Consider the following 13359-nt stretch of genomic DNA (forward strand, 5'->3'; position numbering starts at 1 on the left):
GTCTTCCAGCCGTGTGGAGCATCTCGCCTCCCGGAGCTGGACAGACGGCTTCTGCAGCAGCAGCGGTGTGTTTTACACCAGAGCAGTGTCAGGGAGAAAGGTGGTTTATGACAGATCACGACAAGAATGAGCTCAGGAGCCTGTCAGCCCACGCCTCAAGTTTTCCCCCGATTTTGAAGACATGCCTACACAGCACTGAATTTCCTCTCATCTCCTTTGCCATGCATGTACCACAATGGAGCAGCCTGGTTTTACTTAACATAAACCCACCAGTATCCCCCCAAAGACAGACTAAATTTCTGTTAAAAACAGTCCTTAAGTTCAGGTTCCCCATTTGGTCTCACTCCAGTAGGCAAATAGGTGCACAGGGACTGCGCAGCCAATATGGGGCTTCAGATCGAAAGGCAATGCCTCCACACACTTAAAAGAAAAAAAAAAAATACATATCCCAGAAAACCCCCGCCCATTCCTTGGCTAATCACTCATCTAGTAGAAGAAAAGCCTGTTTAGTTACTAGCTTTCTCAAGTGCATCCAGGGGATTTTTGCCAAGAATGCTGGACTAATCCCAAAATAAAAACAATGCTATGTCTAGTTGTATAGGAGAAGCAGGTTTTTAAAAACATTGTTCTTGAATGAGGAATAGTTCACCCAGACCGACGCAGCTGCTTTGAAAGGACAGCATTAGACTCGCAGCTCAGGCTGCCGGGCACACCAAGTCAGCATTTATGAAAAGCAAAATATAACCAAGCTCTTGATTTCCATTTTTGTTTCTTAAGACTCAGCCAGACTTGCATAGCTTAGCGAAACTCAAATGGTATTGATCTATAGGGCGTGCAAAAGCCCCGTCAGCTCCAACACTTGTTTCTACGTTAAACTCGTCTGCAAACGCTCTTAAGGAAAAGTATCCCGACATCACTTTGGGTTTTCCATGGCAGCCTTCCTTGACGGTGACTGTGTTACCAAGAACTAATGTATCAAGTCCAAGTTCTAGCCCCAGAAAGATGACACAATTCTGCAGGTTTCCCAAATAATGAAAAAGGTAACAGGAAAGAACAATTACCTCTTACTCCATTCCTTCAGAAATAGCACATTCTCCACAGCTGTACATACTAAAAGAAGTAATCCAATACAATAGTCTCAATTTATTTGAAATAATTCGGTTTGAAAACTTTTTAATTTAAAATTTACAGCACACGTGGGGAGGAAACATGTTTTGTTACAACTAAAAATTATCAGAAGAGTGCTGCAGGGTTGTTTTCTTTAATTTAACACTGTCATGGCTTTATTCAAAACACAGTTGCACAAAAATCAGTTACTCCAAAGTTTAAGGAAAGAGTTTGATAAGGAACCGAAACACACTATATACATACTGCCATACAAAGAGCATTAAAATAGGACAAAACCTCTACAAAATATAAAACCCACCCTTACATATTTGCATGAAAAGACCACCCACCAAGCAAAAAAGTTTCAAAAGTTATCTGGAGGCTCTGTATTACTTATTTTAAAAAATGCTACGCTGTTTAATTGCATGCCAAGCTGACAAATATGAAACTATACTTAGATGGTAACACTGAGGAAAAGACAAAGTTACTCAGGAAGGTAAGTTTTGTGTGAGGCTCAGATTTTTAGATGTAGCGGCTGATGCACAACACTGCAAGTTCTTTTTAGGAAGCGTTAAGCCTGCCTAATTTAGGGAAGGTCTGCTAACCCCATCTAAGTTTATTCTGTTTTGTCCAATTAGCTCATCCAATGTCCAAACTGGACTCGCTTACCAAAACAAGACCAGTACTCAAATAATTTTAATCCATCAAACTACTTTTTTTTTTTCCATTTAAAACTAATTTCATATGCATCAGTAAAAGACAGTTAAGGAAAACCCTGACAATGAGGTACTTTAAAGTACACGCTTATAAATAATAGGTTTCAATCACTTGCCGAGACTTAAAAAAAAAAAAAGGCAAAAAGATGGGAAAACACACTTGTCTATCTCAAAGCTGAGCACAAAGCAACTGCCTTGAACACAGAGCCTCCATGACAAGATAGGATGTGCACTTACCTAAGGTATCTATTCATTCAGTATTCATACACAAACACAGGAACTGAGATTGTGGTTGCAAATGTAGTTTTACCACTACTTTTCTAGTGTCTTTACAGATACTCATTAAAAAAACGCAAAACCCATTTAGTCAGTTCATTGCCAAGTATATTGCCATCTGCCTGACTCGTTTCATTCAGGTGCCTTTAATGGCTGGCTATGCTTTACAGCTACATGAGAAACTATGATTTAAGGCTCTATTTGGGGGAAAAAAACCACACGCACAAGAAATTGGGCTTTGCAGAACTTCAACCCTGCAGTATCTAAACTTGATTTAAGAGTTGGAAGTCACATTTAAAGTCTGCTAGTGTGTGAAATACCTATTAAATATTCACCGGTAACCGATCTATGGGTGACTGACTCTTAGTTAGGTCCAGGAAATCTCCCTCTTCCCCACCCTTGGTGTCTCCCCCAGTTTAATGGCAGCTATTGTCAGCCAAGACAGATATAAAAATAAGTCTCTTGAATAAAGCTGTGTGTGATATTTGGTTCAGTACCTACGTGAAACAATGTAAATTAGTTTTACCTCAAGACTACTGGTTTAAATCCAAATCATGACTGAAAGAGGAATGCTGTATGTTTGGACTTGTTTCGCAGTGGCTCGAATAGAAAACATGAATCCATCGGGGCAGAATTATTGAGACCTGTTGGTCACAATCAGGCTGCTAGAAAAAAAAAAAGCTTGTCTGCACATCCCCTGTCCTTGCCACCAACCATACGCAATGGAACAAGTTTCTGCAGCCATTCAATATAAAAAACCCTAAACTATTCACTAGTATTAAACATGAAGTCGAATGTTTTGCCTACAACCAGATTTAAAAAGTTTAAAAGGTGACCTGTGAAGAAAGACTAACTTATGTTCCTCTTTCCTCCTGCAATGATTCTATAAAAGTGGTGGGGGTGGCGCGTTTGAAAAAAATGTGCTTGAAGGAGTTACCCGTTAACGTCTGCATTAGAAATGCATATATTTTATAGCCAAACACCATGATTGTTGCAGAATTCCCAAAACGACAATGCAAGAGCAAACTGAGTGAAAGTTTAACGACGACTTTTAGCAAAATGGTTTGAAACTACAGACTATTTGCTTTTGTTAATACCTGCAATGACTATGTATTTTGGAGAAAACTTACAAATTACAACCCTTTCGGTTTGCCCAGATAGGTTCTTGAAGGTATCTAGTGAATACTCCAGTAAACATCTGAGCAAGAGAGGGGGAAAAAAAGGAAAAAAAAATAATAATCTTCTGAAACCCAGTCAGGCTTTACAGTGGAACACACAAAATGGATAGAAGACTCAAAAAAAAAATTTACAGGAGTCACCTTTTAAAAAGCTGAAATAAAGGTGTGATCCAGTTGTTGATTTCAAATCAAATCCCTGGTAAACTCGGACTATAGTCAACTTCTCATTTAAAAGAGACTGGAATTTGCCATATAGCACTTTTGAGTTCAGCTTTTTAAGTATAAAAAAACCTTTAAAATCTTCAAGGAAATTCACAATATTAAACCCATGTGAAATGAGTGTTTTAACTCCGGGCTAACGATGACCAACACAGCAAGCTTGTACAAAATCAAAGAGCTTCAAATAAAAGTCTAGGGGGAAAAAATTTGACAATGGCTTCAGTGATTATAGGGCTGAAAATTGTTTTCTACATATAGGTTCACTAACAGGCTATCATATCTTATTTGGAATGATAAAAAGGGCAAGAATAGTAAAACCACACTTCTCCTATAAAAAGTTAACATATTATCTTCTGTAGGGACATCTATGGTACATGGAGACATACAGATCTGCATAATCACTATTGCGTATTCTGTAACTTAAGAGTCTGGTCCTACTTGTGTCTAACAAATTAATCATCCTCTTCCTCGCCTTCATCTTCAGGGTCTCGTTTCCTCTTCTCCCCTCGAATGCCCTCTGCTAAGGAAAAGAGGTATGCATACATCTCATTATGTTCTGCTCAGACATCGTAAATGTAACGTTATACTTTTAGGACAGGTAATTGAAATAGATTACTGTTTGTTTGTAGTTAATGCATTCACCACTGTAACATCTCCGCATTGCTTATGGCTCTCAAAAAAAAGATCAGTTTACATTACTCTGAATAATTCATGCAGGCCATATTAAACGAAGTTCAAGCTGAGCATGGGATGTTCCATACGGGAATTATTGATATGAAGTAGATTTCATAAAAAAGTGTTTCTGTTAACATATATTTGAGAACTAAAATGGAAATGACATTTTTTTATCTCCCTAACTGTAGTTTTCAGAAGTTGCATACACCCTGCCCAAAACCCAGCGGTTTCTGCAGGTACCAAGTGAAACATGCTCTGTTCTCTCTCCAATGACAACCTGATACAAGCATCTTGCATAAACAGCTTCGGGCTTATTCTTAGAAATATGCTTAATTCAGTCAGTGGACTGTGCGCTCTTGTGGTGAAATCATGAAACGCAATTTTGTCAAATCTAATAGATTTATTTTCCAGCAGTCATTTCCTGGCTAATTAGCCATCCTGACCACCTGCTTTGTTGTCCTAATAGATTCGAAGGCTGCATTTGTAAAAAGTGAAGAATTAGCATTACTACTTCAGAATTTCAGGTTTTGCAAGTGCAAAATCCATCTCCAAAAACTGCTGCACGAAGCCAAGCGTACAGGTGAGATGGGGACTAGTCTGGTGAGAAATTCTACAATTTGTCTGCAGTTTACAGAGACGTGGAACTGGGCTTCAGGATTAATACAAAACTTTGCTGCTAGGGATAGTTTAAAGATAGGGACAGAGTTCCTAACCATTAGAAAAGTGAAGTTCTGGGAGAGCAAGAAAAGCGCAGAGGAAAAGACAGCTAATGTTAAGATGAAGCTTGGTACTTTCTTGAGAGGGACTTTAGCAGCCATTGATTGGTAACAACAGGGGACTCCTATCCCTGTGTCTTAATCTCACCGCTTGTACACATCTCTGTGTTCCCACTAAGCCACCCATCCACCCACAAATCCGAGTACGCCGATATCTGCGCAAAAATCAAGAATAAGCCTTCTGCCTGTACAGCAGCTTCAGTTCTAGTGGTCCAGAACAGAGTAGCAGCATCAAACATAAGGCTGCTCCCTACTCCGAAGGCTTGGAAACCTCAAACAAGGGGCAAAAAAGAATGAGTGTTCGTCCTTTTTGCAGGTCCTTTTTAAAATATCAAAAGATAAACCAAAAAGTGTTTTTATGAAAAAATACTTGAGTAACCCACTTCTTGCAAACAGAACTTCACATTCTGCAAAATACCAAAGGAACAGTATCAGCCTGCAAGAATGCCACTCTTCCCACTTCACTTACACACACTCGATACATCGTACCTTCTGAAAGCAGGATGAACCACACACATGTGTCCAACATCAAAACCATCGATAAAAAGACTAGGTAGAAAAAAATATGATTAGGCTTATTAGCTAAGCCGTTAGGATACTGGGTCGAGTTTGACTCCTAGGAGCTGCCTCTCAGGTAGAAAGGTTTACTGGAGAAGCCACTTTCGGCTTGATAAAGGGAAAAAAGATACCTCTGGCTACTGCTGCTGCTTGTAGGGCTTTGCCAGTGGAGCCTCTGGTGCATTAAACGAGGTATTTCAAATGCCTGTAAGGTACAGGTGTATATATATACATTTGCAAGGTATAGAGAAGAGTCCCTCTCCATGTTGGAAAATTAAGATTTCTAACTGTGTAGGAGATGCAGTATCTTTCATTTTAGAAAGCTGCTTCAACGAGAGACTCTGAAAACTGTTACTTCTTCCTTAGTTTTATTTTATGAGTGGACAAAAAAATATCAAATACCGCACAGCTACTTTACTACCTGCTCGAGCTCTTGCTTAAACCGATCCTAAAATATGTCACATACCTTCAGAAACAGACCAGCCAAACAGAGATTTATGCCGTTAAAGTGCACATCCCAAACTTGCAAAGTTACAGAATTATAAAGAATCGTTTGAGTCACAACTTGAGAACTTACCTTCTTCCTCCTCATCACCTCCTTCTTCAACGTAGTCATCATCATCATCTTCATCCTTTACAAAAATTGTGAAATATTTTTACAAGTGCTGTTTATTTAAGTTTTAGCTTACATGCTGGTCCTGAGCAGAAATCAGAAAATCCCGCTTGCTCTGTTCAGAGGTCACATTCCCCATTTGCTTTTTTTGTTACTGGACAACTGTACAAGGATAGGCACCCGAACTGACTACAGAACATTTAATCACCCAAGCCAGGGTATTATCTGGCCCAGTATTCTCATTTTCTCATTTTTCCCACTCATCACTACCTTACGCCAGCTCAAGAGTAAGTTATTGCAAAATTAACTGAAGAGGCCACGACAGCAAATGGAGATGACAAAAGAGCTTTAGTTTTCCTCTTAACCCACTGTCATTACAGGACAAGGAAGAGGAGAAAGCGGAACAGTTAATACCTTCACAAAATTATTGATTCTATGTCAAATGAATTAAGTTGTTGGGGTTGGTGGGGGTTTGTTGTTTTGGGTTTTTTTTTGTTGGTTTTTTTTTTTTTTTTAAAAGCCGATAGCTGAAAAATGTAAACCAATTAACAACCAGCAGCCCCAGAGAAATTAAACAATGGTGCAAGATCTCTGCCCTACTGGCACCACGTCAAGCCTTGAAGACAAACTGAAGTCTTATTTTTATATCGATCTGCTGTATCAAATTTTATACATAGGGTAATGTAACAAGTAAAAATATGAAAACGTTAGGGAGCCCATCTGACATTTGCCTGTAGAACATGGGAATTCAAAACCACTCGGGATTAATTCATTGCAATTAGAACGGTACGTGATTTCATTTTTGAAAATACAAGGAAAAGCCACCAGACTAGAACTCTTTCCAGACTTTACATACTGACCGCCACCTGTTCCTTACCGAAACGGAAGCAAAATACAAACTTAGCGTCTGGTTTCCTTGCACCATCCACAGAAGGGCCACGGTTCTGAACTGCCCTCACATTTTCATGGCTCTGCGTGGCAATTTCCAGTCACCTCACATGCAGAGCATATACAAGAGCATATTCCAAAGAACTACCTCTAAGGTCTTTAAAGGAGATTTAGTTACTTAGTTTTAACTTCACAAATATCGTTACAGCCATTAACTCTTCAAAGTGTTAAGGCAAAAACAAAGTTACATTCGTAAGCAAAGAACACCAAAGAGTTTAGGTCAAGATTTTCCGCACATCCACCTGAAAGGGAGATGACAGCAAGTAAACTCTTATCAAAAATAACAGCAATGGAAGCGATGTCCACAGGGTTTTTTTGATCTGAAACGTGTGAGCTGCTTGCACAGACTTGCACACAAAATCCATGCCAGACACATTCTCCCTCTGAAACCCCTGCAGCTGTCAAAGGAGAGTACTAAATCGGGACTCCCGAGTTTTACTTCTATCCAATAATCATTTAGGCATGACCGGTTTATATCTACAAGAACCTATTCAGAACCTTGTCAAATGTGTATATTTTCTTATCCTAGCTTCTTAATACTCCTCCATTTGCTTTTTACCACAGCACTACTCCAAAGATCCCATGGGCTATTTTCCACAGCTCTTCACACTACCACTAAGAACATTTTTCAAGTGAGTGCATGGTAAAAAAAAAACCAACAAAAAAACCCCACCAGCATTTATTACAGAAAAAAACATACTTTTCCTTGGTTTCGTTTTACTTGAAGTAGTGGTAACTTGTTGCTACTTCATCCTCTTCTTTTGCAAGACCTGGGTATTTTCTTCAGTTTTCCAAAATTAATTTATTCTACTATGTATTTCTATTCTGACAATTTAATAGTTTCAAAACGCTGGGGAGAACGGCTTCTCTAGCTTACCGAGAATAAAGAGACTCTACCATCCTGCAGCGTTAAGGGGTGGGATAAAAGTGAACCAAGTCTTGGTCGTAGCTGACAGCCACCACTCCATTCAAGTCAATACTTTGCATTTCAGGGACAGCAGCATCCCCTCTAAAATACGTCACTGCATCTACCCCGAATGTATATATACTATGTACCTATATGTTTAAATTAACACAGGAGTCTGTAGGCAGTTTCTCTTCATTTCTTCCATTTGGTAGAATTTACAAACTTTACCTGAATCTCTTCTTTCATCAGGTATGAAAGACCAACTTCCTCCTCCTCTTCACCTTCCCCCAAATCTGAACCTCCATCATCTTCATCATCTTCCTCTTCGTATTCTCCTGGAGGCCCAGCTTCATCCTCATCTTCATCATCGTCATCTTCATCCCCTGAAATGAAGGAGACACTTTTACATATATGCTAAAAGTTAAGTTTCATTAACTCCTCTTTATGCGAGTTTGTACACACCAGGTCAAGCTAGTTGGAACGTTTTTTTTCCAGAAGGGTTTGGGTTTTTTTTTTTTTTTATTTCTTTTAGAAGCAGGCAATACGTGGGAAACAAGCATGATTTTAATGAAGTTAATCTTTCCAACTTTGTTTTCCCTGAAGAAAGGCTACCAGTGTTTTTACATCACAAGCTCCAGGCAAAATTCTCGGTGCCTGAAGCAGCTACGTATGCAAACTCATGCAAGGGAGCTGAAAATTTAGTCAGTGGAAGGGGAAGAGAGGCTTCTCTATAGAATCAAACCCTACAAGATTTAAAGGCAAAACCAGCTTAACATATTACATCTATCTGTTATTTAATCACTTACTAGTGACTATGAAACACCTACAGTTTGAAAGAGACGATCCCTCATTTCATTTCTGCGTCTGGAGCACATCACCACTTTCACAGTTTCAGTTGAGCAAATCACAAAAAATGACAGGGTGATTTGAACACTGAAATTAATTTTCAACTTAATAACCTATTAATCTATTTTCAAATACTGGGTTTATTTTCACATTCCAAGTATCAACTATTTGGCTTTCACTGAGTTCTCTTAAACACAGGCTTCCAAACTTTGATGTGTCCAAGGGCTCGTCAGCAACCCCTTGACAGCCACGACCCAGCACACAGCAGCCTCAGCTCCCAGCTAATGATTTAAAGCACAAAGAAAACACTGAGAAACCTCTGTCAGGCAGACACAGCCCAAATCTCACTCATTATTTGTGTGGATATTTACAACGCAGTTGCGCATAAGACGCTGCCCCACAACAACAGCCCGTCATATTTGCTAAGAGCGCTCAAACACATTTTGGATGGGGTTTATTTTTCTTAATAGCTTTGACTGTGTCAGTCATCTCGTAAGCAAAGTACGTTTAAAGAAGAGCACTCACACCCTGCTCCTGCGATCGCATCATCACAGAATTTGTAGCCACATGCTGACAGACCTATACCTACAGGTTTCGTTTTCAATCGGGTAACAATAGAAAAAGATGTAGGAATAGCCTCATGACTACAACTGAGGTCAGATCAAAAGGAACTACGTATGGTTTTTTGAACAAAAAATCGTATTATATTTGAGGATGGGACTGAAGCCATTACAAAAAGCAGTAAAATTACAATTTCTCATACAAAGTAATATGTGTTTGTCGCCTCGCTTTGTATCGTTCAGTAGCGCCAAAGCGCTTTACTACTGGCAACAACTTATTTTGCGAATGTTTGTAACAATATCTTTAGTCAAATTTCCTTCAACTCAGAAGGCTTCTGCAAGAGCACTCAAAACCTTTGACAGGAGTTTACATTCTGTATCACAGCGCGTTAATACCAAACCAGTTCTAGAAGCCTGTGCTTCAGAAGTAAGCGCACAGAATCGCGCTAGCGCGTTTAAGAAGTCGCTATACCCCATGCTACATTTACATCTTTATTACAGCATACTCTTTCTATGCACAGTTTATTTCAGGAAGTTACCCTCGTCATCATCATCTTCTGAGTCCGGTGCCTCATTATCTTCCTGATCAAATCCATCTAGGTATGTGATTTGCTGAAGCAGCTCAAAAATGCTGTCTCGGTAATCCTCGAGGTTTGTAATCTCACAGTTGAACAGGTCAAGGCTCTTCAAGTTTTTAAGATTTTGCTGAAAATAAATGAAAAGTATTTTTTTTCCCCCCTTCTTCTTCATACAACTCTGTGGTACTTCAAGTTACCGTGCGGTCGTAGCCCAAACACAGTTAGCCATATAGCCCGCTACAGAATTTATTTTGTCCCCATCCCTTCTTTTCTATTCAGTATTTTGCTCCCCATTAAAAACAAGTTTCAGTTCAAAAAGTTGTTTGCAGTACTCAGAACTCCGAATGAAAGTGCTTTTGCAGATCAACTCCACAGACCACGCTGCACAGACTGCGTAACATATAGTTGAGTTTGGTTTTTGTTTGCAGAGCCTATTTTTGTTCAGGCGATCACGGGCAAAAACTTAACAACTCCAGCAGCCTTTCAGGGAACGGTTTGGCTAATTTAATTACAGGCATCTTGTGAGGAGCCAGCAAGAGGCACTTGGTAGGATTTATAGCTACGCTAGAGAATCTGCTTTCCGAACAATACAGACAACCGATGGCGATTTTTCTCACCTTTCAGACTTTACACACGTACAGAACGAGCCACTGCATGGCTTGGCAAGCACCTAAGATCTAAATAAAAGCATTTCCTCTATAGAGCACTGTAACTGCTTTACTTGGTCTACTAACTGCTGGGTTAAAGCATCGTTAAAGTAGATGAAGAATCTTTACGAGCAGTTGTAAAAATATGCAGTCTATATCAAAGTCCTAAAAAAAAAAATACATATATATATATAATCATGTAGAAAAATGGGTGAACAGATCAGGCAGTGACAGGCGCTGGCATCTTCCTCCTACATTTGAACGACCTACTGCTGGTGCTTTCCAGCTTTGCCCCATCTGACCGTCTCATACACACCCCCTAATCACTTCACAGTTTAATGAAAGCTTAAGGCAGTTGCTTATTAGACAAACTATACCTTAACAAATGAACACAAGAGGATTAGCAAGACATAACTTGGCTACTTTTCTTTCAAAGACAAAACAGAAGCTGAAAAATCTCTTGTTCAGTACATCCCATTACTAACACAGAAGGAATTTTACAGCGGCACATTTACAAGTGCTGTCCCTAATAGCCATGCCATTGAGTTAATCGAGTCAGGACCAACTCACAAACCTAAAAGACTGCAGTATCCACTTCACCTGAGCTGGCAAGAAAAAAAAAAAAACATAAAACATATGACAGGTAAGAACAGAAATTTCATTTCGCATGCCTTTCAGCTGAAAAGGAACACAAGCAGCCAGAACGCAGCACACCGTACCTTTGCACTTGCTGATTTCTTACCATGTTTAAGCCCAGTTTACCAGTTTAAAGCCCCTCTCTGCTGTTCTACACTGTGCTTGAAAAACCTGCTCATACGCAGCCCTTACTGCTACGCTTGCACCATTCCATTGCAAAAAACGTTAATTTATTCTCGATGCAAAGTAGTATTTATTAGATTTAAACTCTCCATTAGCCCTTCTCACTTTGTACTTACAAGAGCTTCCACAGTGCCAAGATCTTTGATTTTGTTGCCACTTAGATTTAGATATGTGAGATTTGGACATCTTTCCGCAAGGACCTCCAGGCCTCCTGAAATGATGTTGTCGCTCAACTCCAACTATTGTACAGAAACAAACGAGGCAATTAAATGGTTGGCTTCTTACCATTAGATTCAGACCACATCCGTTTTAATCATTCTCCCTTTAACTTAACCGTTTGATCACAAAGCTGAACACTTTTGAAGAGTCGCACAAGTTAACGGGCTTTGCCTGTCAAAAAGTTCCTTTAAGTTTACGTTGAGAATTACAAACTATTCCTTAAAATCCACGGGTTTGGACGCCTCCATTTTAAGTTAGGACAGTAAGCGCTATGTATTCTACTAAGAGTCGTTGACCAAGCCCAATTTGGCCATAATTACCTGGAGATACCCAAAACAATTTCTGATCTTAAAAATAAAGCACATAAATGGGACATGGCGTGGTCTCACAGGCCTGCCACCTCGTAAAGCACCGTCAGCGCCACCCAATTTCACCTGCGAGCGCCAAAAGGCGCAACCGTGGACCTGCCACCCGTGACTTTGACTTCTCAAATCCCTGGCAGACGAGAGATACGCACCTTTCGGAGCTTACTCAACGTGGGAAGTTTGGCCAGCGATGTCAGCTCTACATTGGCCATGCTAAGAAACTCGAGTTCTTTAAATGAATCGTTCAGACCTTCGATTTCACCGTTGCTGGATCGGCAGTTATCGAGCACCAACTCCGTCACCTTCAAATGGGAGAGCAAGTCACCCGTCAGTTGAATAAGCATCAAAAAACCCACAGGCTTCATCTAAACCACAACTTGGAGACTGTTAAATATCTGCTGGTTTGGTGTTTGTTTCAAATTTAGATGAGACCTGTGGTCCGAAATCACTGACATCCGCCTATTTTAAAAAAAAAAAAAAGTATGCAACAGTTTCCCTTCCTCTGAGCATGCTTCAAATTCTGCAAAAACTGCCATCTACCCCCAAACTCTACGGACGGACGCTTTTATCGCTTCCTATAGTGCCACCGCAGCCTGGGGTCTAAGCTGCCCTCGTATACAAGCAAACTGCTCACTTCTTTCTAAAGTCTAATAATTTAATTGTGCATATTCCAATTTACAAGAGAATCCCATTTCTTCCTGGACCCTAAACCTTCCGGCTCCAGATTATTTTCGCAGTGAGTTCTGCAGGTTAATTAAGCCCAATTAATTTCCTCACGCCAAAACCACTAAAACAACTAGATAATCGATGCAGACTGGGTACTTTGAGAAGTGGTAACAAAGAGCAGCCAATTAATTTTAAATTATTTTATCTACAGTGGAACATACCACTCATTAGAAAGGACATTACCAAGGTGACTCTTCCTCTCCCCTGTACGCTTTAAAATAATAACATTTTAAGCCTGCTACGGAAACCCCGAGTGGCCCACTTTGCCAGTTTCAAGCAAACTCTGGCTATTGTTTTATTTTTTCCATCCAAAAAAAGAAAATAAAACATTACTCCAAACAAGCACAAAGTTTTAAAGCAAGCTGCCAGAGGCGAGGGGGGCCTTCACAGCTTCGCCCAAGGAAGACTCGCGCTAAAAGCCGACGGAGGCCTTCGCAGTTCCCTGCCGCTGATAAACTTACGGGAACACGAGCTCTTTGGTTAAATCAACAGTTTTATGCACTTTTTTCCCCAAATCCCCCGTGAGCCGGGTCAGCCTCGCAGCGATATCCACGATATCTGGACTTTACTCCTGGGGCGAGCCGGACACGCCGGGCGCTGCTTTTTCTTCCCGACCTCGATGCCAA

The 13359-nt window shown here is 40.1% G+C and overlaps 1 protein-coding gene across 7 annotated transcripts; it reads right to left on the reverse strand.

The window, feature by feature from the left end:
• Positions 1–1160: 1160 nt before the first annotated feature.
• Positions 1161–12351, reverse strand: ANP32E (acidic (leucine-rich) nuclear phosphoprotein 32 family, member E). 7 transcript variants are annotated; one of them, XM_009699018.1, is made up of 6 exons: positions 12160–12351; positions 11540–11662; positions 9919–10084; positions 8202–8356; positions 6083–6137; positions 1161–4016 (listed from the first exon to the last, which is right to left on the reverse strand). In XM_009699018.1, the coding sequence occupies exons 1-6, from the start codon at positions 12349–12351 to the stop codon at positions 3949–3951; spliced, it is 759 nt and encodes a 252-aa protein (XP_009697320.1). In that variant the 3' UTR covers positions 1161–3948. The 7 variants fall into 7 exon arrangements, with proteins under 7 accessions (XP_009697320.1, XP_009697327.1, XP_009697324.1 ...); XM_009699022.1 differs by having other exon boundaries at positions 3949–4016; positions 8238–8332; positions 12160–12307; XM_009699019.1 differs by having other exon boundaries at positions 3949–4052; positions 8202–8347; positions 12160–12307.
• Between the last annotated feature and the right edge of the window lie 1008 nt (positions 12352–13359).

Source organism: Cariama cristata, unplaced genomic scaffold, assembly GCF_000690535.1.
Source record: "Cariama cristata isolate BGI_N322 unplaced genomic scaffold, ASM69053v1 scaffold8384, whole genome shotgun sequence".
NCBI lineage: Eukaryota > Metazoa > Chordata > Aves > Cariamiformes > Cariamidae > Cariama > Cariama cristata.

Excerpts from the sequence above, each read along its gene's own strand:
- ANP32E (XM_009699018.1), bottom strand. The coding sequence starts at position 12,351 with ATGCTTATTCAACTGACGGGTGACTTGCTCTCCCATTTGAAGGTGACG. Across the intron at positions 11,663-12,159 it reads CGTTGAGTAAGCTCCGAAAG|TTGGAGTTGAGCGACAACAT; the intron begins GTGCGTATCTCT and ends TCTGTACAATAG. Across the intron at positions 10,085-11,539 it reads TTGGCACTGTGGAAGCTCTT|CAAAATCTTAAAAACTTGAA; the intron begins GTAAGTACAAAG and ends ATTTATTTTCAG.